This window comes from Varanus komodoensis, unplaced genomic scaffold, assembly GCF_004798865.1.
Source record: "Varanus komodoensis strain SLA01 unplaced genomic scaffold, ASM479886v1 scaffold49, whole genome shotgun sequence".
NCBI classification, from domain to species: domain Eukaryota; kingdom Metazoa; phylum Chordata; class Lepidosauria; order Squamata; family Varanidae; genus Varanus; species Varanus komodoensis.
The window spans coordinates 1,374,487-1,401,988 of NW_025336072.1; the positions used below are offsets into that span (position 1 = coordinate 1,374,487).

General features: G+C 42.2%; 1 protein-coding gene across 3 annotated transcripts in view; it reads right to left on the reverse strand.

The window, feature by feature from the left end:
• Positions 1-12,235, reverse strand: part of CPXM2 (carboxypeptidase X, M14 family member 2) — a 92,907-nt gene extending 80,672 nt beyond the window's left edge. For all 3 annotated transcript variants that reach the window (XM_044445711.1, XM_044445712.1, XM_044445709.1), the window contains exon 1: positions 11,528-12,235. In XM_044445711.1, the coding sequence (XP_044301646.1) occupies positions 11,528-11,852 (325 nt within the window). In that variant the 5' untranslated portion in view covers positions 11,853-12,235. The remainder of the gene's footprint in view (positions 1-11,527) is intronic.
• Positions 12,236-27,502: the final 15,267 nt, after the last annotated feature.

Sequence of the window (27,502 nt, forward strand, 5' to 3'; positions counted from 1 at the left end):
ATTGCTCCATCACAGGGTTGTTTATTTATTACATTTCTATCCTGCCTTTCCACCAAAATGTTAGTAATAATGTTAACTCAAAGAAGCTAACAATGATAAAACTAATTAAAATATTAAAAAAGCAACAATAAAAACACAAGTGAAAAAACAACCCCTTTTTCAGCAGATGAGCTGATGTGCCAATGGCCCTCGTGAATGAAAATGCCTTTGCCTTCCAGCAGAAAAACAGCAAAGAGGAAGCTCATCTTGCTTCCAGAGGAAGCTCCACCACCCAGGAGCAGTCACTGAATTAATTCTATCTCACACCCCACTAAATGCAACTCCAGTGGCATTTTGACCAAGAAAAGTCACTCTCTGGAAGATCTTAGAAGGTGGGCAGGTTCATATGAGAGAATTCAGCCTTTCAGATACCCCAGTTCCACATTCTACAGGGCTTTATAGATCATGAAAGCACTCTGGACTATGCCCAAAAGCAGAATGGCAGGCGGTGAAGCTGATGCAACAAAGATGTCAGGTGCTTCCTGTTACTGGCACCAGTAAGAGTTTGGCTGTAGTGCCTTGGGCCAGCTGGAGATTTTGTAAACTTTTCAGGGGCAGCCCAACATAGAGAGAGTTACAGTTACGTGTAGTACAAGCAAGTTGTCACTATGACATGTGGCCATAGCCAGATCCAACATCTCCAAGAATGGGCTTGGCATGCTAGCCTCAACTGTGTGAATGTTCTCCTTGGCATCTAGGTTTCCAGCTGAATCCAGGACTGCATCCAAACGGTCAGCCGGGCTATTCAGGAATGTGTAGCACCACCCAGCACAGACTGAATCACAGTCCCTGATCTACCTTTGCACTAACCAGAAGCACCATGGACTTCAGTAAATTAAGCTTCAAAGTATTTCTTGGATATGGATGGTGAGACAGAGCAGGGTGTTCGCTGCCTGATAGTAGCACCAAAACCTGATGTTCCAAACAAGCTCTTCTAGTGAGCTTCTGTATGTGTTACAATCAGTAGTTTTCAACCTTTCCACAGCTGGGGACTGGCAAAAACAGGAAAACCACCACGGGGACCGCTGAGGCAGAAACAAAATGTACCATACACATAATACAGTATTCTGTGTATTAGTTTCCAAACATAATATCAAAAAATGAAAATTCTCCAATACAACCAGAAACTGAGCCACAAAAAATGCCAACAAAAGAACAAAATACTGAAATTGGCCCAGTGTGGCTCCCACGAAGCCACCTCTCTCCTCCCAGGCCCCCTCAGCAGCACCAGCATGCCCCCCATGAATGCAATGCCTACCGAGGAAAAGGTGGCGGAACACAGCCAGTGGGATGCCACCCCCTCCCCCCAGACCGGAGGGTAATCTCCTGTGGACCGGTGCTGATTCTCAGTCCGGTGGTTGAAAACTACTGTGTTAAATAACATGGGAGGCAAATAAAACTTTAAGGGGCACCACAGGTCTATGGCCAGGATTGCAAAGGGGAATCACCCAGCATCTTCTTCTGAAATTGTCAATTCAGATATTAGAGGAATCCACAATTAGCTATTATTTGTATTAATCTGACCCATGGTGAACTGGATTGCACATGGATTCTATGAATTTGTGGAGTATTTGCTTCTTTGCTTTTTTCTCATTTTCATAATGTTAAGAAAATATAGTTTCAGAAAAATACAATAAATAAACAAACAGATGTAGGGGTTGCAAATGTGCTTTCCCCCCTGTACTAAAGCTCACAAATGAACATTTTGCAGGCATTAGCACATTTTCAGATGTATGAATTTGCAAAATAGAAAATTTGCACAATTATGTAAAAAAGAATTTGCACAAAAATCTGCCTTCATTGATGAGCACACAATGGAATGCAAGGTGTCTGAATATCTGCCAACACAGATGAAACAGATTTAACAAAGTCCATGTGCCCCTAATTGTCAGAAGGAGTAGAGTCACTGCAAACAATGCCTTCCAGGATCATTTCAGAGAGATACCTTAGAAAACTTCCATGGCTGCTAGCATCAAAAGACACCAAGAGGTCCAGGACTGAACAAACAGGAACACACTCTGCTTATGCATTTCCCAGTGCAGATGATCTATCAAAATGCAAAGTCATTTCTGTCCCATAGCAAGGCCTGAAGCCAGACTGGATCTAAATAAGATGACTTTTCCAAAAACCTCTGGATTGGAGATGCCAACGCATACTTCAAACACATTGTCCAAGAATGGAATACTGGGGACTGGTTGGAACTTACCCAGTATGGGGGGGAGCAGGGGGGATTTCCTTTAAACAACACCTGACACAATATCAAGGGAGAACTGCAGCTATCTTAAGGAGAGATTCACCACTATCCATCATTCAGCAGGACCCCCTGGCACACATGCAGTACGTCTCATTTCTTGTCCACATATTCAGGCTGAATATCTTGAAAGGAACTGGACAAGCAGAGGATAAACTTACCTCCTCTGCACCTATATCAACTGTGGCATTTCAGCTGACACAAAGGATTTTATCTGCGAAGCATCATGCAACTTAAATTCATCAATCTCCTTGGGTGCAACTTCTTAATCAGTCACCTGTCCTCCAAAGGCCCTGAGTCCAGCATGTTTAAAAGAAGATGAAAGGCAGATATCTGTGCAGGATGCTCTCGGAGAGCCTTTCTCAATGAGAAGCCCTACAGATGTTTTGGACCACAGTTCCCAACAGCCCTGCTCCATGATGGCTAAGGCTTATAGGAACTGATGGATAAAAGAACTGGAAGGCACCAGTTTGGAGGAAGCCTGCAATCCAAGTTGAATCAGACGTTTTGCAGTCTTGACATCACTGGGCTGAGTATTTCCAAGCTCAAATACAAATCTTGGCAATTCAAAGTGCTTGCTTCAAATACAAGTCTATTCCTCTGCTGTTTCCACCCACTAGACTTCCTGGATGTCTGCCAAAGCTGAGTGGCAAACGCCAGAGAGGGAGAGAGCTGGGAGAGACAAAAGTGTCTTATTATTACACCTCCTCTCCACATGGACAGCAAGCCAGGTGAAGGGATGGGAGGTGGAGGGTCAGGAAATGGAGGTTTGTGTGTGGGCAGAGAGGTACTGAGGCAAGATCAAACCTCACCATGTTCTCTTCGATATCATCAGGACATGATTTAGATAAGAATTGGGCTCACAATTTTCCAACTTTTATGAGAAATAGCTGTGTTTTGTGAGCCTTACCAAGGAGTTTGCTTAGTCAATAGTCTAAATATCTGCATGGCACAAAGCAACCAACATTATGGATTTTAAGTCTAATTTCAATTAAAGGCTTACAGTACCACTTACGGTCTAATCCTTGGAAAGTGTGCTGATGATTGCAGTCCTGAACCCATACTTAACTCTCTCTCTCCCCTGAAATCAATGTAATTAAAAATCTAAGGTTGGGTTTTACCCACAGCTAACAAAATCTGTCGCTACGATAGGATCAAATGCATGCATTGCATTCCTAAGAGAGTTAATATGCATTTTATGTTTTAATATTTTTAGAAGAACCAATTTCAGTCATCAAATATATGCGTTAACAAGAATATAAGATAAGAGGCCCTAGGGAGCAATGAGTTTATTTGTGTCCTACATTTTTGCAGGCAATAGCCTACTTGTTTGGGTGAATAGTGTGAGTGATGAAGCCAGACGATTTCATGACCCAAGAAGTCAGTTATTCCCATAAGTGTCTCATAAAGAGCAATATGAAGGCACTGACTGCCTAAGTCTCAGACAACAGCATTAATACAGGCTGTGAAATCAAAACAAGTCAGGAACTGGAAACTCTCTTCCATTATTGGCAAGTGGAAGAACATGGCAGGTTTCCTATTCTCTCTTCCACACTCAGCCAGAGAATTAGTTGAAATTCCATCTGGAGCAGCAAACAAAAAAAGACAGTGAGCCTTTCACATATTCTGCATTATGCACAGAGAGGTTAAGGTGCAAATTTAGATCCTGATCTTCACTGAAGCACAAGCATTTGGGATATGTTTAGACCTCATCTAGAGATTCAAGATAGCTGTGTGACTCATAAGCAGTGGCACCACAACTGACAGACCTATGAACACTTAGCTGGAAGTAGCTTTCACTGATCTGTTGTTCTTAAATTGTGCTGTTAGTTGCACTGGGCATCCTGTAACAGGATGCACAGGTGGAATAATTAAAATGAGTAATAAACAGAGCTATGCAATATGCTTTCAGTCCAGTTTCTTTTGACTAGCTTTTGTTCAAAAGATTTAGACTAATTTCTTGCATTCCACTGCAGGCTCTCTGGTAATAAGTCTGTAACCGTTCCCTGAAATGCCAGTTCTCTAGCCATTTTGCAATGGAGGGATGGCTGATTACAGGGGTGGGTAAAACCTGCCAGCCTGATATACTTTTCCTTCTGGTGGCCACCATTCCCCATCCCTGCCTTTTGGGAATGCATGCTGAATTATTCTAGGTGATGATGTAGTTTCATTCGAGGGAATTCAGGAAGACAAGAAGGAAAGAGCACCAACGTGCTACTGCAGCTCCTACAAGCAGCGGCAAAAAAAAAAGAGGAAACAGCACTCATGAGTTATGTGTTCTCTGACATTAGCCCCTCTTTTGCTCTCATCCCACATTTCAAGTCTAATGTCTGAGAAGAGAAATAATCAGTTCATCAGTCCTGTTTCTGTCCTTTTTCCAGATGTTGTTGGCTGTACAATTCAAACAGAAGTGCAATTGCACCAGGCTTTTAAATGGACTGATTGCTAGGGGGTGGGGTGGGGTGGGGCTTTTTGTCTTGTTTTATTTTTGTTTTTTCTCATTTTTAAATGAACCTTGTTCACAGTTGCCAAACCAATACACAAACAAAGGTCATTTATCTTTCAGATGGTTTACTTCCTCGGATTTTACAATAGAGTTCCCAGCAACCAAAGTGCATGCAAATATGCATTTATTAAGAGCAATTTAATACAGAAATGTCTATGAGGAGAAATGGCATGCAAAACTGTTATATGAGGGGAAATTGCATCCATATTATATATATTAGGCAAAATCTATATGAACATGAATGTAAATATTTTATTTTTAAAAAATAAATGTGAAATGGGATAGAATTGATTTAGGATCAAAGTCATGTGACACAGACACAGACTGAAAGTGACAGATCCATCCATCGCTATCAATCACCCTGCAGGAAGGAGGATTTAAAATTACCTTCCAGCCTTCCTCTGATTTTTGTATTACCTGTGAACTGTAGACTTTTATCTAAAGAACTTTTATAGCCCTTCATCTACCATTTCTCTGACAGAGCTGGGAATAGCTTTTACCAAAATACTACTAATAATAAATTAATGCTTCACCCCATATGGAAGTTTCTATTAATCATGATTAATAGGCATCATCTCCTAAACATCAGAAAATTGTGCCCCTTTCTTTATGTTTTTCTATTGATATATTCTACCTCAATAACTCTGACGAGGTTTGGCAGTCACCCAATGCATCAAACATGCAATAGAAAGAGAGTGAACGAAAGCCAAAGGAAAAGAGGCGTTTCCCTCCACCTGTCACAGCACAAGAGCTGTTTCTGTGGTGTGAATAATGTGAAGAAGAAGAAGAAGAAAGAAGCAAGAGGAAGGGCCACTTTAGAGGAAGAAGGCCTTTGTTTCTGCTGTAACTGAAACACTGGATGGAAAGCAGAGGGAGAAGGGCAGAAAGAAGAAAAGAAAACACATACGCTGTCTATTTAGCAAAGCAAAAAGTTGGTGGTGAAGAAGTTATTTATGTTGAAAGATCTATAAGCTACATTTTAGATTACAAACTTTAAAACCACACGATGATGATGATGGTGGTGGTGAAACAACCCTAACATTACCATTAATAAAGTTACCCTAAAATTGCCATTAAGAAAATGAATGCCATGGAGTTTGCTGGTGCTGCTCCGAGGCCTTTATCCCCTAACCCTTTCTGAGGGTCCCTTGTGCAGGGGACATGGGACAGGGGAGCCCTGGACTTTAGGCCCAAAGCACAGTCTGAGATGCACCACTGCATACAGCACAGAAAATATGTAGTCTTGGCACATCAGCCTCTCACAGATTGGGAGCGTAATTCTGCTAGAAATGCCTTTCTTTGCACGAATGTAATAGAGAAGAAACATTTGGCATGGAGGTATTTCAGAATAAGGGATGTTCCTTTAAATAAAGTACATCTGGGAGCCGTGGCTGGATTATTTTTATCCTTGGATGGAAAACATAGCTCTCATCCTGAAAGGCTCCCTATGCAATCTTTCGTTGCCAAGAAAATCTTTATATTATGGGTGGAGGAAATACATTTTGTTGGATATTTCTCTCATGCTACAACAAGGTTTTGTGGTGAGAATGGGGCCAAGAATGCAATGATAATACTTAGCGTCCACTTAATACCTCAGATGCAGCCTTTCCTAACCTTGGTCACCAGATGAGATTGGCCTACAACTCCAATCATTCCCTGCAACTGAAGGTTGTGAGAGGCTGCTTTGGAGTGTTCGCAGTGCTTCACGGGTCACTTCAGGAGTCCTTATCACAGCCCTGATAAGGGTGCTTCCAGATGTGCATAGCATAGCCAGAAACTGTGCAGCTCTTCCACCAAGTCTTTCAGAAGAAGCCAAAAGGAATTTAAATAGAATACTAGAGCCGTTGCAGCCAGCTGATGTAAGTGCTGCATCCTAAGCCGCTGAAGGCCATCAAAGGCACGGGACCCAAGGGTGCTGCTGCTGAAAAGTCAGCAGTGTGGGCTTTCCCAGGGAAGGGGGCCCTGTGCTCAGTGAAGCCATTGCCACCAAGGCACTAGGTGAATGATCCAGCTGTTGCCTTACCTGCAGCTGTTTCACCTGTCCTGTGACTCCTTTTGTTCAGGGAATGCTGGTGGTTCAGCTGAAACTAGACTGGCCTAGTGCCTCCTGCTTTTCTCTGGAAAGCCCAGGCAAAATGAAGTGTTTCTCAACTGGAGAAAATCCCCACTATTTTCTCCCACAAATGATGGGATAACAGCAGGGGTCCATTTTCCAGCCTTTCTGGAAGTGATATATAGAGGAATTGGCTTCCCAAAGCCCCAGTAGCAGCTTCAGTAGCTGTTATAGTATATTAGGTATAAGTGACCGTCCCCTGATGGAATACAGCAATGGAGAATGCCATGCAATGGTGCCCCTGGGGCTCTGCCATTGGGTGCAGGTTCATCCCACCCCCAGTCTGGAGCTACCACCCCCTAACATTAAAGAGCACAGGGAACAAGTCCATCCCAGGGAGGGATAGGAACCATTCCCTCCTACTACCATCACCCTGCTTGCCAACAAACAGGTCGCTTTTTCTGCATGTGTCTATTTCCAAAATTTTTCACGGAGCTTCTCAGGTGCAGTGGCAGCAGTCTGAGCCTTGTCAACCAGTTCTATGAAAAGTCTGGAAAACAGACAAGTACAGAAATAAGAACCTCTCCATTTTGCTTCTGCTCAGTGCTTGCTAACTGGGGAGCCAAAGAAGCAGGGAGGAAACAATGAATTACTTTTTCCTTTGTTTATTGTAAGAAAGAAAATAAGGGCCATTTTCCCATTGCCACTGACTGGCAGGTGGCAGAAAAGGAATTAATGCTTTCCTTTTCATTTTTTTTTTTCCAAATGGCGGAAGAAAGCTCAAGCCCTCCTCATCTCTAGCAATTCCATTAAAACTTTGTACAGTGCAACTCTCCACATCTTACTTTTGCCCCATATCACTCATCTGATATGGAGGACAGTGTAGGGATTGTGCCCATTTCTTCCAGTACTGCATTCTAAGGAGCTCAGATCCTGAATGAGGAGGAGGAGCATTAAAGTGCATTGCTGAATTGCCAGGGTTAACAAAGAGGTGGCTGGTGATAACCCAACCCAACAAAGCCGGTCAGAGTGCAAAGGGTGAGAGTTCATCAGCCCAGTGGTTCAGTGTGAAGTCAAATGAGGAGACCAGTTAAGTAACATCCAGCATTTTTGCTATCTGATCCACAAGTAGCACAAACCTTCCTGAGGGTGGAGCCAGTCTTTTTGGAAGAGAAAAGACAAGATGATTTGTAATAAGCTTCTTGCATGGCAAAAGCTAACTCCACAAATTAGAATGATCATTACCTAGATATATGCTACTTTATGTTACTCATTTTCTATTGCAAAGCCAGCCTGACTCAGTAAAGGCTTGAATTTAGAAGGCTTTTACCTTGATCTAGTGAAAAGGGAAAAGGCTCTCAACAGACAGCAGCCATCCCACAATCATGGGCAGACATGCTGGCACCTGAATTTATAACATTGAAGCAGAAGAGGGGAGCCTATGGCCCCAAGGTTACAGGCAAAGTGCAAACTAAAGAAGCCCCTCCCATTTGGAATCTGACTCCACTGACTACAGGATTCAGTCCCACATCCTGAGAGTTTATGGCCCCAAAGGAATGTGTCTTTTTACAAAAAAAAGTTTGCACCAGTCCTCCTTTAAAGGCAGCACCACATGCTGTGCTTGCTACCTGCTGTCCCTTGACCTCCCACAGGACCTTTTTGACTTTGGAAGGCAGCCACCATCACCTTTTAGTCACTAACCCACACCTTGCTCTTTCTGTGGCACCTGCTACCATGTCATTCATGTGCTGAGCCACTTCAGTGCAACTGATAGTATACTAAACTATTTTCCTACTGGGTAATCTATAGCCAGGAGTCAGGGCCCAGTCATCTACTCTGCTGACTGTGCATTTGTTATTGTTATTATGTGCCATCAAGTCATCTCTCACTTATGGTAACCCTTTGAATGAAAGCGTCTAAAACATCCCATTCATCCTATTCCTAACCCTTGTAAATTCAAGGATATGCTTTCCTTTATGGAGGCAAATAATTTCATATTTAGTTTCCTCCTGCTCCTGTCTTTGAATCCCCCTAGCATGATTGTCTTCTCTAGTGGGTCTTGCCTTCAAATAATGTGCCCACCGCATGACAACCTCAGGTGTGCCACTTTTATTTCTAGGAAAAGTTTTTGATTGATTTGATCTAGGGCCAACATGAGTGATTAATCTTGATCTTGGTCTCCAGTGAAAGTTCCTTACATTTGATCTTTTCTGGTTCCTCCTGAGTCTCAATATTCTTTGAATTTCTTTGCTGCAGCCTCCTTTTGAATTGATGCCAGCAAAATTAGTGCTTGGGGATTATGGGGGTTTTAGGCCAACACATCTGGAGTTCAGCATGTCATCTACTCTTGGTACATCCTATGGTTCTTTCCAGATTTAGTCATGCTTAGAGTAGGCAGATCAAAATCAACCAAACAAGTTCTTCATGACTAACTTAAGTCCTATACATCTCAATGGTTCTGCTCTAACCATGATTAAGTCTGCATCTAACCTCAAATCTTTTCAGGTACTGAAAACAGCTAATATGTTTCCTGAAACAGTGCATATGAATAAGAGAAATATGTGATATGAAATGTATCTGACAGCAAAGGCACAGTTTTAATCATCTACAAAAAAACATGGTCAACATTAAGTTCATAGTAGGCATAAGGTCACAGTTCTACCACTTCATGAATTATATGTTGCTAGTCTTTTTTTGAATAAAATGAAACTTTAACAAGTCCATCACAACTGATTTCCTTTTGAAATCAGTGGAAGTGGAAGAAAAACAGAACATATCCTTTACTTGCCAGCATGAAACAGCTGTATTTGAACTTTCTATCCCCATTAGCTTACATTAATCAAAAGTGTGTGGCATGTGTAACAGGCTGTGAGATTTCAGACTACAGTGAAGTTTAGTCCAACTCTGATTCAAAGCAACTACTGATCAGTACCAGCTGCTCAGCCAAAGGGCAAATCACATGCTCCTAATTCCTGTCAGTTGGCTTTGCTTCACTCCAGCTCAGATTCAGATGATTGTTTGCTACAAACACTTAATTAATTCAACATGCCTTTCATCCCATTAAACTAAAGGAGAAAACATTTTTTTAATACTTGGCACAATTTAATTTTCTTCTGTCCCCTGAGATTACTTACTTCTTGAGTACTACTTGGTTACTACTTTCATGCTAGGGAGGGAAGGAGGCCACTAACCCCAGAGCTGTAAATTAAGATTCAGGATTGCTCATCCACATGGTTGGTCCTATGCTTTCTCAGGCATAATAGTGAAGGCATCCCGTGCAATCAATTTGCAGAGAGGGCTCCATGCAGAGTCAGCAGCAGAGTTCACCAAAGTCTCCGGTACACCAAGAAGGATACTTTGTGAAGTGATCCTAAGTTGAGGCAAGGCAGCAGCCCTGTTGCTGTGTGTCACTGAGATGGGGCTTGCACAACCAGATGCAGCTTTAAGATGTAAGTGTTCCCCAACAGAGCATGCTGTGCTAGCATATTCCTCCCACACCACACCACCACACCACACCACACCACACAAAAGCCCATATCTGGAAACTATCAGCACAAAGCCATATCATGGTCCCTGCCCAGCACCTGCACAATCCTATGCATGTCTGCTCAGTCCTTAGCCCCAGTGAGTTCAGTGAGACTTACTTCCATGTAAATATTTTTAGCATTGCAGACTTCCCATCCCTGAGGGTGTTGGGAGGCGCTGTATCACATGCAAACGGCATGGGTGATACCAGGGCTGCCTTACCATTGGGCTGAAGGAGGCAACTGCCTCACAGAGAAGGTGCTGGGCGTCACACCAGGCAGCACACTGTCATTTGATTAGTTTAAATTCTGTCCTTATGGAGAGGCTGGGGAAGAGCTAGTGCTCTAAAGCTGGTCCTTGATAGGAACACATGCAGGCGCAAATCCCCCATCAATCACAATGAAACAAGTCTGGACAACCCTCCATGATACTTTGGCTGCCTTAGTCATGGTCTGAGTACAAGCACATGGATTAAGCATCATAATTCTTATAACTTAAGCAGCAGAAAGTTTTATAGCCGCAGCATTTGATAAAATCAGATTTGAACTTCCAAAATCTATTGCTGGATTACACTAACTTTTTGTCCAAAAGAAAGATCACAAATTGGATTTAGATCATAACCTTTGGGTACTGGTTTGGAGGTTGGGAAAATTAAGATGAAATCAGATGGATGTTCACAGTGCTGCCCCAAAAGCAAGTCCCAGACTCCTAGTGTCTAACTGAACAGTCTGTCCACAAAATTATGCTCATCTCTGTTTCTAGCTCTAAAATGACACTTAAGCAAAGATTAATAATAATGAAATGTATAATTAAGAAATGGGTATAGGATATTTAACTTTTACTTTGTTATTAAGAAACTTTTCACAAAAGCATTTAAGTTTTAGCTGAAGAGAGAATACTAGCTGGAAGGAATTTTGTTTGTTCCTAAAACAGTGAAGATAGAGGTTAAATTTAAACTTTCAAACCAACTTGATCACTGACTTTCTCAGTGTAACAGCTGCTATTAATACAAGGGTGTTTAATGTCATTTCATCACAGTTAGTGCTATTTTTGCTTTTATTCTTAGGATATTAACTTATGGAGTGGGTGAGGGAGGAATCCTTTGAGACCTACTACCAATCTTAAAGTTTGAAGGTGAAAGAGAAAAAGTTACCTGGTGAGGTTTCCAAAGGCGATCTGTCTTTTTTGTTGACTTTCTTCAATTTTAACTCTTTCTTGCCTGGTCTGAATTTTGGAGAGTCTTGTTTCTCTGCAGGGGGCTCCATTTCTTCTTTTTTTGGCCGTTCTGTGAAAGGTGAAAATTCCTCCTCTGAATCTGGGAAAGAATAATAATGATTCCTGTTGATGATTTCCTGCAGATAGTAATCCTGATCTTCCATGGGTATACCCCAAATTACATTCCCAAACAGCACAGGATCAAAAACACAGAGCACAAGAAATAACTGCGCAAAAGATTTTTTCCTGAAGAGGAGAGTCATTTTATTTTTTGTATTATTTTTATTTTCTTGCAGTAAAAAGTTCCTCTGTGAATAGCCAGTCGAGGTTCAGTGGAGAGGAAAAACAGATCTTGGCAGTTAACGAAGCCCAGGATCAACAGCAGAGTCTGACAAAAGTGCTTCTGCTTTGGACTAATTTGCAAAACTTGCAAGTAATGAAGTAAGAGTGAGACTGGAAGCAGGGAGGGAAGTTTCTGCCTGAGGTCCATGTGACCATCAAGGCTTACCAGCCAGACACATGTGCAGACATATCAGAGAAGTGAGAGCTGGCACTTGGCAGGTCACCTCCATCTGAAGCCTTTACAGAAGACCTTTGCTTCTTTTTCTCCATCCCACATGCTGGTAAAACTTTAATCAGGCTCTTGGCGTATAAGATGCAAGGCTTGGAATACCGAGTCTGAACGCTGTTTATTCGGAGGAAGAAAGCACTGACCACAAGACTTATTCTCCAAAACCAGCTTACAAAATGTGCATTTCCTCTTGCCCAGGGTTCGGTGCAGTATAGTGTGTTTAAGTGAAAGTGTGGAGGGGGAGAATGTCCCCCCCCGCCCGAGAGTTCAAGTTCCCTCCTTCCTTAACTGAATATTAAAATGGCATTCAGATCCTACAAAACAGAAAGGAAAACAGGCTTGTGAAAATTCCTTCTCTTCCTCTAGCGCTTGATAGAAAACAGGTGTAGACTATCAGCAGGATAGAGATGTTATATTTTGCATTTATACAGTCTGCCCTCTAGAAGCAATTGAAGGATTAAGAGGTTAATAATCAAAATACATTTTAACAGCATATTTTCCTCCTAAATCTTTCCACTCTACATTTTTAGCCATACCTTCACTTCTGTGAATTATTCCTAACTAGCATTTCGCAAAAGAAAATATTCTGAGAAAAATTCTGAGGTTTTCCTCCCTTTTTCCTTGGCAGAAAAGGGGAATGTTGCACTGAAGGCAGCACAGAGTCAGTTGGCTTGGTTCACCAGACACATTTGAGCGATGAGGGCACTCTCACAAAATGGCTGCTGGGTGGGTGGAGGGGTCTTATCCCTCCATAAACTCAGTGACAGAGGTGGGCACAGCAGCATTCATTCCATAGAAGGCTACTAGTGAAACTAAAGGAAAAGTAACTTTCCAAAAACCTAAGTAAAAGAATCAGAGCTGATACTGGAGTTCCAAAATGCAAAGCCACTCATGCAGCTCAACTAGAGATGACACTGGAGGCAGCACTTTGCCTTGTAGCGTGGCAGGCTGCCCCAATAATGATGCTGATGCTGCCATCTTCACAAACAAAAATTAAAATGAGGATGGGATGGGATGGGATCTTGGCAAGGCTTCTCTCCTTATCTCTGAACACTAATGGGAACTGAATCATGTTCTCATCCTGCATAATGACACCCTACCATGCTTTGTCTTAGGTCATATATAGCATGAATCATGACTATGAGTTTTTCTCCACAGGCCAATTTTAAAGCAGAGGAAAATGCGGTACAGTAGGACTCTTGTACCCCCTGCTTCCGTTACTGCATCTTCAGTCGACCGTGGTTGACCTCAGTCCAAACGAGAAGTTGTAAAGTGCCGTAAAGTGTCAAAGGAAGTCTTACAGTGTTTCCTGTGAGCAAAAATTCTTGATTTAACAGGACGAGAAAGAAATCATATGCTGAGGTAAGAATGAGAAAGGGAAATGCACACAGTTTATTTGAGTTAATTTTGCTGCTCATGTGCCATCCATGGGTGCCCTCTTGCTGTTTGCCACTTGCCGCTCGCTGCCCACCACCACCACCTGCGGGCACCCACTTGGGCTCTCAAACACCTGACATTTATCTTATGTGACTCTTCCACTGAAAAAGTCTGACTGCCCTTGGTATATTGTATAGTGTTTGCAATTACCCCTGGTTTCAGACATCCATAGAGGGACTTGAAACCGATCTGCGTGGCTGTGGGGGTCCTGCTGCATTTAATTGTGAAAGTGAATGAAAGCATGATTTCCTTTTGCATATTAGCACCAGTCCACTATACCACTGTGCCACCTAGAGGTTGTGTAGCAGAAAAGCAGAAACTAATTCTAATGTGGCACTCAAGATTAGATTCTGTGATGAAACCAAACATAGAATAACAGGGATTAACAGCTGGATATAGAAAATCAGATCTACTATTCTGAAATGGTGTGGCATTCCCTAGGTTTGTGCTTAAACCCATACCTTAATCCTAAACCTTCTGTCATGGGATGATTTAAAATCGTTAATGAATGTTAGTAAATCTTGTAAACAACGTCCTTTATATAGTACATTTTTCTGAACTGAAGGCAAAGAATTGCATGTTTTTTGCTCCATTACGATTTTTTTTTTTAAAATCCCTGAAACTAGAAAGCAAGTATGTAGTCTCTGGCATTCTAGCTTTCTACATGAATAGAATTCTCAATGGAAGGAAATTTTTAAAGCATTTCCCACATCTGTAGTCTAAAATGGTAATATCCGGGAGGAACTCTACACGTTCTGCATATTCTTTGTGTATATTTAGGTTGATGTTCAACCTTATAGCCATGAATTCTAAAGCCATGTGTGGCAACTGTTCCTTGGGTAGGAAGCATGTCTAACAGTAACATGCAATGAGAATAAAACTCCTTTGTGTACCACTTAGTAAAAGCCATCTATTCACATTTCTCAGCAGAATATAGACCATTCATCATGGAGGATTGTTTAACATTCACTCCCACTTACCAAAAATAAATAACTTGTGTTCCCCAAAGCCAGTGGAAAATGAATGTATGAATAATAGAGAATAAAATTACATATACAATTTATGTTTAAATTTTCTTCTAAACTGCCAAGACATTTAACATTTTAGTAATTAGTTTAGCTCTAGAATAGTACAGTTGGCTAAGCCTAAATTTAAATTGAGAATACCTACATTAACTCTTTGGGGTAGCACATATGGTTTGTATATATTTTGGCAACATAGAATTGCTAAAAATAACATTTTTCCCCCTGAAGCAGCAGGAAGGTTTTGGTCCCCCAGTGCTTAAGATCTGCAATAAATTGTGAACCATAACATGGAGCAAGAAAATGGAATTACATTTTTAAACACTAATTTTTTTTCTCCCTTCACAATAACCATTTATACCTGCTGTCCACAGGAGCAAGATGTACAACTACAGGGAAAGGAAACCTTAGAGGTGCTTTTAAAAAACACAAGGTAATTGTAATTTAAACACTGGGCCCATGCTTTTTAAAATTCTACATCACATTTAATTATTATTCTTTCTCCATCATTTTGAGCACCTTCAGACCTGTCCCCAGCTGTTAAAAGCTTAAATGCTAGTTACCACTTCCCAAATATAGCAGGTCATAATAACATATTTAGACCAATTTTTTTAATATATAAAGTGACTTTTAGGACAAAATGTTGTTTGAAAAATGGAGATTTCCATGCTCTCAAAAATGTCAGAGCCATATGAGGTCTAAGTCTCTCCTGAAAAGCTCTTTTCTTTTCTTTTTTCTTTTTTCTTTTTGGACCATTTTTGGGGTGAGTGGCAGCAACACAACTCTCCTAAGACTATGGGAAAGAAATTTCCCCGGTATCTGACTGGGAGTGCTACCTCAAATAATTTCTCAATGTGGCCTGGGGAAGGTTGAGGTGTGGAGGTCCCCCAACCCCAGGAAAACAGGCCCTGCATTGCCCACACTTGTCTGAGTCTCTTTTGTGGCTTCCTCTCAGCCATCCTTCCAGGACTGCCAGAGCATTCTGAGAAGTGCAGCCTGCAGGAAGCAGTATGCACTTTTATCCACAGTTTCCCCCAGACCCAACACACACACACACACCTATATCTCCAGGGGCATAGTGGAACCAGGCCTCCGAGGGGTGTGGTGCCAGCACCTTTTTAGCAGCAGAGACAATGGCAACATCTGCCACCTCCAGGCCTCAAGACTTCCCAGTTCCCTTTGAGTGTACCTGCAGTCCTCACATTGGCTGGTCTATGGGTGTGCAGGGTGGATTTCCCAGCAACTATTGTCCCCTTGTGTAGTCCAAAGCCCTCTGGAGAGGCTTCCTCTGGACTGGGCAATTAAGACCTATTAGCTTAGCAAAAGACCTGGTCAAATTTTACCACTCCACCACTACCCATTGCTTCTCTTGGATGTGTATCTTAACATGGAAAGAGGATTTGAGAGTATCCGTGAAGCAAAGAGAAATTATGCCAGGAAGCCAGACTGTCTCAATAGGCTGGTCTTACAGAGGCATGGTGGTTTAGCAGCTAAGGAGCTGAGCTTGTCAGCTGGAAGGTCAGCCGTTCAGCTGTTCAAATCCCTAGTACCACGTAACAGAGTGATCCCCTTTATGTGCACCAGCTCCTGCCAACCTAGCAGTTCAAAATCATGCAAATGTAAGTAGATGAATAGGAACCTCTTCGGTGGGAAGCTACCAGTGTTCCATGCATGAAAGCATCTAGTCATGCTGGCCACGTGACCACAGAAGTGTCTTTGGACAATGTTGGCTCTTTGGCTTAGAAATGGAGATGAGCACCACCCCTAGAATTGGTCATGCTAGCACACATGTGCAGGAAGAACCTTTACCTTTACAGCAGGGATGCATTCACCTTCTTCAGGAGTAATGGTCACATGAGCAGAAGAAAATGGATCCCTCTAACAGTGATGGAGGTAGAGAAACTTCTGGGCAGCAGCAGTAGCTGAAGGTGACACTGGTGGAAGATCTTTCACAAACAATGGCAGTGATTCTGATGTTAATGCTGGTTATTACTGCTCAGGAGACAGTAATCCACTTCTGAATTTTCTTACCATGAAAATCCTATGATAAAACAACCCAAAATGAACCAGGAAATGCCAGTGAATCCCAGGTTCAAAGGTGCTCAACCAGTTCCTAGGAAAGAACAAAGGACAAGTATGAATACTACTATAGGTTATGACACAACTAGGTCAAAGCCAACAGGAAATCTAGTGATTGACAGATATAGATGCAAAAGGAAAGTCCAGTACTGCTCAGCTCATACAGATGGGATGTGGAACATGAGAAGTATGGATTAAGACAAACTGGAAACAGTGAAGATTGATATTGAAGACTTAAACATTGTAGTCCTTGGTGTGAGAAAACTAAAGTGAACTGGAATGGCACATTTTCTGTCAGACAAGCATTTCTGTTGGAAATGCCAAACTCAGAAGAAACATAGTGGCTCTGATAGCAATGATCCACAGTCCAAGTGAATGTTATCCATCATAATTCTCAGAAAACCTATCAACATATCTGTCATTCAGGTCTACAGTCCAACAGTTGATACTGAAGAAGAAGAAATCAAAAACTTGTGTGCAGGTATCCCAGAGGAAATTGATAACACACCAAACCAAAACAGGTGACCAGCAAACAAAAGTAGGAAACAAGGCAGAATCCAATGTGGGAGAATGTATGACATCATTAATACAGCAGGAGAAACATGCATAGAATTCTGTAAAGCCAAGAGTCTGTCTATTGCAAATACAGTGCTACCTAGGCTCACAAACTTAATCGGTTCCACGACTCTGGTTGTGACCCAGATTGGTTGTGACCCAAGTCAAATTTCCCCATAAGATTCAATGTAAATAAGGTTAATCCATTCTGGCCCCTCCAAATGTGGTTGTGAGCCAATTTTTGGTCACGAGCCAAGTCAAATTTCCCCATAAAGTTCAGTGTAAATAAGGTTAATCCGTTCTGTACCTAATTTTTTTTTAAATCAGAAAAATTTGAAACAAAGTTACAAAGAACAACAAAGTAACAAAGTACAGTACAGTGGAGAACATTAACCTAGGTGGGGGAGGGGAGGTTGTTTTGAGGGAGAGTCCCCCTCCATAATGACACTGGGGGAGATCTATTTCAGGGGTTTCCTCTCTTCTTTGTCTCTTAGCTGCAGGGTCAATTTTGGTGAGAAATCTGTCTATAGTCACTTGTTATTTCCTGCGCTGCATAACCCTCCGGAAATGGGAGACCACGTTATCATTCATCAGATTCAATCCCTGCTAACCTCCTCCCTGTCTTCCTCTTCCTCAGTGGAATCCTCCTCAGCAAGTGCCTTCTGCTGCTCACTCTGGAGTTCGGTAAGTTCTTCTGTCATCAGCTCCTCTATGTCTTCCCTGCACAAACGCAACTGTGATTGTGGCCCTCTCCCCATTCGGGGTGTGTGGGGGGAGAGGGCCACAATCATGCTGGTTGGGGCGGGGGGATGGCCGAGATTGCGCCCATCTTTCCTGCAGGAGCACACCCGTGATCACGTACATCTTCCCTGCACGAACGCAATTGCGATCGTGGCCATCTCCCCACTCGGGAGGCAGGGGGAATGGCTGCGATCTTGGTTGCCACACAATGCAGAGTTCACAACCCAAGTCAAAATTTTCATGAGATTTTTGTTCATGACCCGCTTTGGTTGTGAACAAAGGCATTCGTGAGCCAAGGCACCACTGTACATACTTCAGGAACCCAATTAGATAACTGTACACATGGACATCAGCAGAAGTCCAGTGCAGAAATCAGTCAGACTATGGAATTGGAAGATGGAGAGCTGTATGCTTGCTGCTAAAACAAGACCAGGAGCAAATTATGGTAGCAACCATAAATTCTTAATATCAAAAATCAAGATCAGCTGAAAAGGATAAACTGAAACATAACTTAAATAGCATTTCTGAGGAATTTTATGTCCACCTAACAACAGAGTTGCATTACTAAACTCAATAATATGCCAACAAATACGGACAACAAAATAAGTCTGGAAATGTTCAATATACGTTCCAATCCCCACAAAAGGGTGCAGCAACTACAGGATCATTGCATTGCATTCCAGTGCAAGTGAATTAATGCTTGAAGTGTTGCAACAAAGAATTTTACCCTAAATGGAGATGAAATGCCTGACATTCATGCTGGATTCTGAAAAGGAAAAGACATGGGAGATCATATGTCAAGTGTACTTTGGCTATTGGAGTGCAGCAAAAAATGGTTCTGAAAGAAATGGGTGTGCTTCAGCACCTGTTCGTCCTGATGCTTAACAGTAGCTTCTGTGAACAAGAAGCTATTGTTAGGACGCAGTGGCAAACTTCAGACACTGTGACAAACCATTCTCAGGAGGAGGAGGATTATGTAAGGCACTTGGAGCTCATTGGCAAAAAGCAGGATATAAATCCAGTAAATAAATAAACAAATCATGGTGTCTGGAATATATTTGTTGTTCCTTTGTTTACTATTGCTGGTCTATTGTGTTTGCCGAGCCCAGTTATGGCATTTCTTGATGGTACGTTTTGTCTTTAGATGCCATGATAAGAAACAATGGTTTGTCCTATGGTTTCTCCATGCCACCACAGCTTGTTATGTTGTTTGAACACAGGATTGTGGTTACCATGGTCCTGGAACACTACTGCCAAATCTCCTGAAAAAAGAAGCAACTGCAGGAGTCACTCCAGCCGTCCAGCCTCTGTAGGTGGATCAATGAGGAAGACAAGCCAACATAAGAAGGGAGTGATGCACCTTGCAAATGAATATCAGGCATAGTGGCTAATTGTATATGTGCCAGCAGTGGGAGAACTGAGCAGGGAGGATGGAAACTGATAAAGTAGAAGCCACCTGATTGTGAAATAGATTGTAGTCACACACACACACAGGGTTGTTTGTCACATTGTGTGAAAACAGCCAATATGGTTCCCTCAAGGCAAAGGTGTCAGACAAGAGAGTATTTCATTTTATGTAAACAGAACATACCATAAGGAAAACTGGATTAGGTTCATGGAAGGAGTGAAAATTAGTGGAAGATACATCAGTAAGGCTACGCAGACAGTATATCAGTGTCAGAAAGTATGAATTACTTTCAGGAGCTGAAATGACTCCTGATGAAAGTGAAAGGACTGCAGCGTTAAGGGGGGAATCATAACTACAGGAGAATTGCAAAACTTTAATATCAACAGTGAAGAAATTTAAACTGAAAGATTTTGCATAGTTTGGTTCAGTCATCAATTTAAAGGAAGCCTGCAGCAAAGAAATGTGATGAGGACTGAGACTTGGAAAGAATGAAGGAACTAGAAAAGTTCTTCAAGCACAAGGACACCTCACTGGAGGCCAAGGCTCAGATCATTTATAGTACTTCCAATCACTAAGTTTGGGTGTGAAGGCTGGGCAGTGATGAAAGTAGACAGGAATAAAATTGATGCATTTGAAGCATAGTGCTGGAGGAGAGCTTTGAAAATAGCCTGGAATGACAGAAAGATGAACAGGTGGGTCCTAGAACTTTCCCTGGAAGCAAAAATGACAAAAATGAAACTGCCATACTTCATGAGAAATCACGATTCACTGCAAAAAACAATAATGCTAGAGAATGTCAAACACAGAAGAAGACCAACTGTGAGGTGGATTGATTGTATAAAATAAGCCATTGCCTTGAGTTTACAAGAGCTGAATCAGAATATGAAGGACACAGCAGTTTGGACAATATACATTCAAAGGGTTGCCATAAGTCAGAAATGACTTGATGGCACATAGCAGCAACAATGTGCACATCAAAACTGGGGTGGGTGAAGCAGTGCTTTAGTACCCACACCTGAAATTAGCACAGGGAAAAGGAGATGCAGGTGACCGAACTGAAAACTGTGGTACTATGTGCATGTCACATTGCTGGGATCGCTGCAGTTAATTCAGCATTCTGGAGGAATGGGATCCAAGGCAGTGTATGTTCTCAGGACAATAAAGGAGTGGAACTGGAAAATGCATTTTTCCAGAACTTAAGTGTGAAATCCCCTCATGCAGCAGTGTGCTGTGTATATCCGTGCCTGCCCGGTGGCTGGTGGATGTGGTCAGCTTGAGCAGCATGCAACACCTGCTAAAAGATGCTTTGAGTCACTTCTGTCCTCAGTGGAAGGTTTTTGCTTTCAGAGCAATACGCATGCATGCACGTGGCAGTGTGGGCAGCAACCCCTCTTGCCCAAGTGGCTTTCGATCTATCTGGAGATTCATATGCACCTGTTGCCATTGCTGGATTAAGCCAATACAAAAAAGAGCCATCTTTTGGAAACGGTGACTCCTTGGGCAGAAAAATGCAATTTAGGTTGCTCTGATTGAGCCTTCAGGTGAAATTCATTTAAATTATTTGAGTGACACGCAACCTCTGATTAGTAAAAATTGTGTGGTATAGTGGGTTCTCCCCCCTCCCATTTTTCTTCACAGAAAATTCATTATATTGTCTTCCTGCTTCTATATAATGAAACAGCTCCAATTGCCATGGAAACAAAAGCTTCCCGATTCTTTTAGATTCACCCTACGCATCGATACCATCAACTTGCTTTCTTTTCATTATATATATATATATATATATATATATATATATATATGGGGGTGGGGGCTGGATTGCATAATCAGAGCAATTATTTTTAATATACCGGAGTGCCTGACAGAGTGGCTTACAACAGATATTTTCATTTGTTCCCTGCAGCAAACAGCTGGGGGACAGGTGGATGGAATATTTTACAGCACAGTCCTACCATAGTTTTATATTATTACCATATTATGTAGAACTATTATACATAAATTGTTTTGGAAAACATGGTTTTAAAAAGTGGGGACATTATTACTTTGTGCATTACACTTAGTACATTACACTTTGTACATTATAATGTAGAAAGGCAGCAAATGCAGTGTGTCGTTCCTCTGGCACATTTGAAAAGATGCATCATTTCTGTCTGGGGATCCCTGGAGAAGCAAATTCCTCCATGAAATGGTATGTCTCACAGACTGAATACTACTCAGCGTACAGACCTGCGTATTCAATGCCAGTGAACACCTCCTGTCAGAAGACATGCCGCCAGAAGAAGCCTGTGGCAGCAGATTATCTTGTAGACATGCATTCAAAAGTATCTGCACATTTGTGTCATGTTTATCCCACTCATCCTTTCAAATATGCAGTAAAGCAGCTTTGAACAATTTAAAACGATACTTTGAAATGCAATCTACCATATAACCAAGATAAAACGCCAATGCACAGAAATTGTGGTGGTGCTTGTCTCTAACTACTGCCAGGATAGACACTGGATAACTATTTTGTTCCAGCATTTCTAAGCAGGACTCCCTTTCTCAACTAGGATCCAGCAGGCACCTCTTGGGTGCAATTTGACCACCTGGAATGGTCTCCCATCAGCCTCATGTGAAAGGGCCCAGAACTGGTCTGCGCCCGAGATGAAGAATGTGTACCCCTCGCCACCTCCTGGGGAGTAAGGCCAGCCCCAAACATTTTGCTGCCTGAGGCAAAGGCAAAGACTGGCAATTGAACTTCAGTTCAAGGGGGTGATGGGGCAGTGTCCTCCACCACACCTGAGTGCAGCATTCTAGTGTGGGATACACCGAACAGGCCCAGGGCTACCCAGGGTGGGGGGGTTGTGCTCAGGAAGAAGAATGCATGCAGAGATGCCTTCAGGTGCTTGCCTCACTCTGCCTAACCATCGCTCTAGCCCTGGGGAGGCCTTTGATTTTATTCTACCTTTTTTCCTTCCAGGGAACTCGAGGCAGCTCACATAGTTCTTCATAGTTCTCTCCATCCTCAGGGACTGGAGTGAGGTGGGAAAACATTCATTATACAGAGGGGCCCAAAGAGACTACTTTTTAAACTCTCCATGATTAACTTGTCTTGGGACTTTCCTTCCTGCTTTTTACACACAGTTCACGAGAGGTAGCCAGTTCCCATGCATGAATGGCCCTAGCTGGATAAGGGGGCATCAAATATCCTACTAAGAGTTGGACTGCAGCAACATAAAATGTCGTACTCGCCGTATATTTTCTCTCCCCATTTCCTTCAAATAGTTTAGGACAGTGTACAATATTCACCCCACCACTATCCTCAAAACAATTATGTGAAGTAGGTTACGCTGAGAGATCGTAACTGGCCAGTATTACCAAACCAGCTCTATTGCTGTTCTATGCATCCTTAATAATAACAAATTGGTGTTATTATCTTATAGACATATAGACATAATGTCTATGTTCTATTAATAGCAAATCCATTCTCTGTTCATATTTTTATGTAGCCACCAACCATTCACAGGAGGGAAGGCTTCCCTGATACCTGGCCCTGATTCCTTGCCTGGTTCCCCTGACCCTTCCTGCTGGCTTTCCCCTGCTCTTCCTAGCCCCTAATGTTCTCTCTAGTACCTCCTGTGCATTACAGACACACCACACATCTCTTCCACCACATACCTGCCTGCCTGCCCGCCTGCCCACCCTATTCTTCTTCTTGATTGTTGGATGTGCCACAAAGCAAAGCATTGTTGTCCTTGAGGCCCAGGTAACTTCAGTGATTCAGAGTGTCATCTACAAGTTTTTGCCCCTTTCTGGACAGAGGTAGCTTGCGATAAGTAAACTATGCTCTGGTAATCTCTAAACTAGACTATTGCAAGGTACTCTACACATGGCTGCCCTTGAAGACAGCTCAGAAGTTGCAGCTTGTACAAAATGCAGCAGCCAGATTAATAACAAAGACCACATTACACCATTTCTGGCCCACTAGCATTGGCTCTCTATATGCATCACAGTCCAATTCAAAGCACTGGTATTAATCTATAAACCCTTGCATGGCTTGGGGCCACAATACCTGATCAAATACCTCTCCTGACTGCAATCTACCTGAGCTATGATTGAGATCTGGTGCCTGCATCTGATTAGCTCCTCCAAGGGGGACCTGATTAGTGGCACCAAGAAGGGCTTTTCTGTGGTGGCCCCTCAGTTATGGAGCAAGTTCTCCATCCACCTGGAGCCAACCTTCTGTGCCAGATTAAGACTGTCCTCCACTGCAGGGCATTTAAGGCGCTTACTGGGAGTTTGTTAGCTACAGATTCTAAGATTTACTTTATATAAGTTATTGTCTGTATTTTAAATTTGAATTTACTATTTTATGTAGTGACCTTTTTATGATGTTTTAATGCTATTTATATTTTATATCGTATCTTTAAGTGCTGTTATAAACTGCCCGGAGAACTTTGGCTATAGGGTGGTATATAAATTTAAACAACAACATCAGAAGCCCTCACTTTGCTTTGAAGCAATCCCAGCAATCAATTTAAAATGAACAGGGGAACGGGAAAGAGAGAAAGCAAAGCAAAGCAAGTTAGAGAATAGGACACCTCAGCAGGCACCAGAAAGGCTGACCCTGGGTAAATTCCATGCAGCCTATCCCTGAACTAGAATGACAAGAATTGGCATCCCTGTACTTTACTGCATATGACCTTGAGATTACAAGCATATGACCTTGCTTCCTAGTGAAAATCCATCCTAGTGTTTTAGAACAATTTCTTACTACCCAATACTCTGTCTCCAACCATGGTGAGCAAGCCTGCAAGAGCGAAGTGGCATCCAAGCCAGTGTGGCTGTGTCCTGGCCTGAATGGCAAAAGAACCCAAGTCCCAGTGCTGTACTGCAAAGCTCACTGGCCATCCATCTAGTACCCCCTCAGTCTACCCACTTCACAGGGTTGATTCAATAACAGGATGGGATGAAGAGGGCAACATAGGTTGCCCCGTACTCCCTTCAGTGCTGGGAGATGTAGAACTTTTTTCTATCTAAATGTGTGTCCAAGATTTTTACTTAACTATGAGCAACACCTAGCCTGGTGAGGATGAGAGAAAAATAATAAACAAATAAATAAATCTACATTGGACTTTCCCATTCACAACTTGGCTTATGATTCAGGTTAGAATGCTTTTTTGTTCAACAACAATCATCCAGTGACTACCCGTTTGGGGAAAAAATTACGGAAAGCAGCAGTACTTGATGCAAGTCTGGTTGATAGCACAGCAGGCAGTTACTTCTTTTATGTTACCCTTCCTCAGAGATATATTATTACACATCATACAGGGAAGCACCAAAAATAGATTCTAGTTTTACATATGACAATATACTTTCACAGTTGGGTAATAAATACACTCAAGCCTGCCTTACAGTCATTAAGCAGGGACTTGTGCCTACATGTTGGATAAAGCTGTTTTGAAAGGTTAAACTAGAAATTCTATGGATCCAATGATGTAAAGATAAAATATTTTCTAATGCATTCTTTACTGCAAATTACAAAGCAGTCAAAATTATACATCAACATTGCTAGCCCATATAAATTATATAAGCAAGCTGTTACTTAGCTTAACATTTGTAGTTTCTACACTGTAATGCAAGAAGCTTGCAATTTATTGATTTATTTTATTTGGAAATGAAGTTGCAGTCAAGAGCACTGTTGCAAGCCACGTTTCCTCCATCCAACAATTACCAGCCTTGAGCAATTTCCTAGCAGCACTCTCTTTATTGTTTCTACATGTAAATCATCCAGTCAAGTCTCTGAACATGCACAAAGAGCTTGTTGAACTCAATCTAGTGATCACTTCCCAAAACTCTCCTTAGGAGCACACTTGTGCCCCAGCCCTGAGGAGGGGCCTTGCGGAAGCAACTGTGCCTTTTTTACACATACTTCTCACCCAATTGGACTTCTTGCCTCTGCTGCCCCCTGGCCAGGGGGCTGGTTCTGAGGGGAGGGGCTGATGTCTCAGTGGCCCGTCCCCCTTTCTTTTTCTTCATGCTGTTCCCAGGTCCGACTCCACTGCTGTCCTTGAGCGAACTGCCTCCGCTGGCTGTGTTGCAGGACCTTGAGCATCCTGCTGCTCCTCAGTCCTGCGGCAATATTCACCTATGGAATTTGAGTCAGCAAACGCGGAGCAGCTACTTCCCGGGGGAGCCTTGCCAGGCCCATGATCCCGTTTGCTCCCAACAAGTGTTTGTAGCACTAGGAAGTTTAATAGCAATTCCTTTTGAACAGCATGTGATTAGCATCGGGATCACTAACTTGCATGTGAGCGGAACAGTGTCTTGAAATAAATTCTGAGTACATGAATCTGACCACAAATGAGGTTTTTTCTGCCTCAGATTCAGCTGATTAGAGTATTTGCATGGCTTCCACATTCACAAATGGACAGTGTGTACAATGATGTGTGGAGAGCACATACAGCGAGGGGTTCACAGGCCAGTACCCTCCAGATGTTTGGGATGGCAACTCCCTTAATCCATGTTCATTGGCCATGCTGGCAACAGCTCACAGAAGTTGTTTTCCAAAACATCCAGAGCGCTGAAGGACCCTTCAGAGCAAATTTGAAGGTTGCAAGTCAGTTGCAGTGGGAAGGGAACAACAGATCCAGATTTAACCTAAACTGTGAATCTATTTTAACACATTTCAAACTGCAGTTTTCTTATTTTCTACCCACATAAATTACTTTCCATACTGATCTGTCTGCCACAGAATCCCTCTGCATTGTAGACTCTTCTGACATGGTGCTTTGCTACATTTTTGGTGCTTTCATTCAAAATGACAGAAAAAAAACCATTTTTCAAATGGAAAAGAAAGATTTCTTTTTTTTCTTTTATGCTGAAACTTTTATGGGTTGAGTGAAGTATTATTGTGCTTACTGTAGTTACAGGGTGACCAAGAAATATGTGTGCGCAGAAGTATCCTGTTCTGGTTTTCATTGTACAGACATCTCTCTGATGGTCTGCAGCCTCCCCCGTTTTCCATGTTTCCATCAAAGACCTCACAAGCTAATGCATCTCATAGGGTTTCTCCAGGTCTTCCAGCACAGGAAGCTGGAAGACAGCAGAGTGATATCAAAAAGTGTGATAGAAAGAAAACACAGAGAACAATATGGTAACCTCAAAAACAGCAGCAAAATAAATTCAAATGGTATTCTAAAGCAATTGGAGAACACAGCAATAAAACAAAAAAGTGGAGACTATGCTAAGTAAATTGGAGGACAGACTTAAGCACCTTCACTTTTTTGAACCTGGCCTACCTATATAACCTGCCAAAGTCCATTGATGCCCTGTGTGAAAGGAAGGTAAAAGTTAAGACACACATTGCACACGTCTGCAGCTAAATGATACTAAGTCAGACTGGTCAGTAGTAGGTAATAAGCAAGCCATCCTTCAGCAAGGCTTTCCCACTGTTATTTATGTATTTATTGAGGATTACCTAACTAGTTTGCAAGAAAGTCCAGATTCCCTGCAACACAGTCTGAGGGCCACTGTTTTAACTGAAAGCTTCTCTTCAAGCTTTGGTACTCTTCCTATTTCTATATGCAAGGCCAGCTCACGCAAGTCAGCTTTTCTATGTGTTCATTTGTGTGCATTTGCTTAATTTTTATCTCACACATATTGTATCCTTGTGTTTGAAATAATGATGTTATCAAAACCTGAAGTACTAAAGCCTGAAAAGCCATAAAATGTGGTTCTGGTTCATAATGCAGGACACATTCAATTAACCATGAATTTTCTCACATTTTAATAGAATATAACATTATGGGTTGAAATCGTACTTAAACCCTTTTCAGGCATTCTTAAACCAGTTAGAAGAACCACAAGAGAAACTGAAGTGAAGTAGCTTCAGCCTGCCCTGCTGTATTTTGGCCCTCTATTATGAAGAGAGACTTTCTGAAGAGGAGACTCTCATATGCCCATGGATGTTCAGTGTATAATCAAGAACTGACTCTCAAGTGGCCCAAATCTTGTGGAGAACCTTCATGGAAACTCTTCCCTTCAGAAACTCACTTTTCACCAATCAAATGCAGCAAAAGCATCAATGAAAGAGGAAGGTCCAGGCTGCTCACCCCCTTC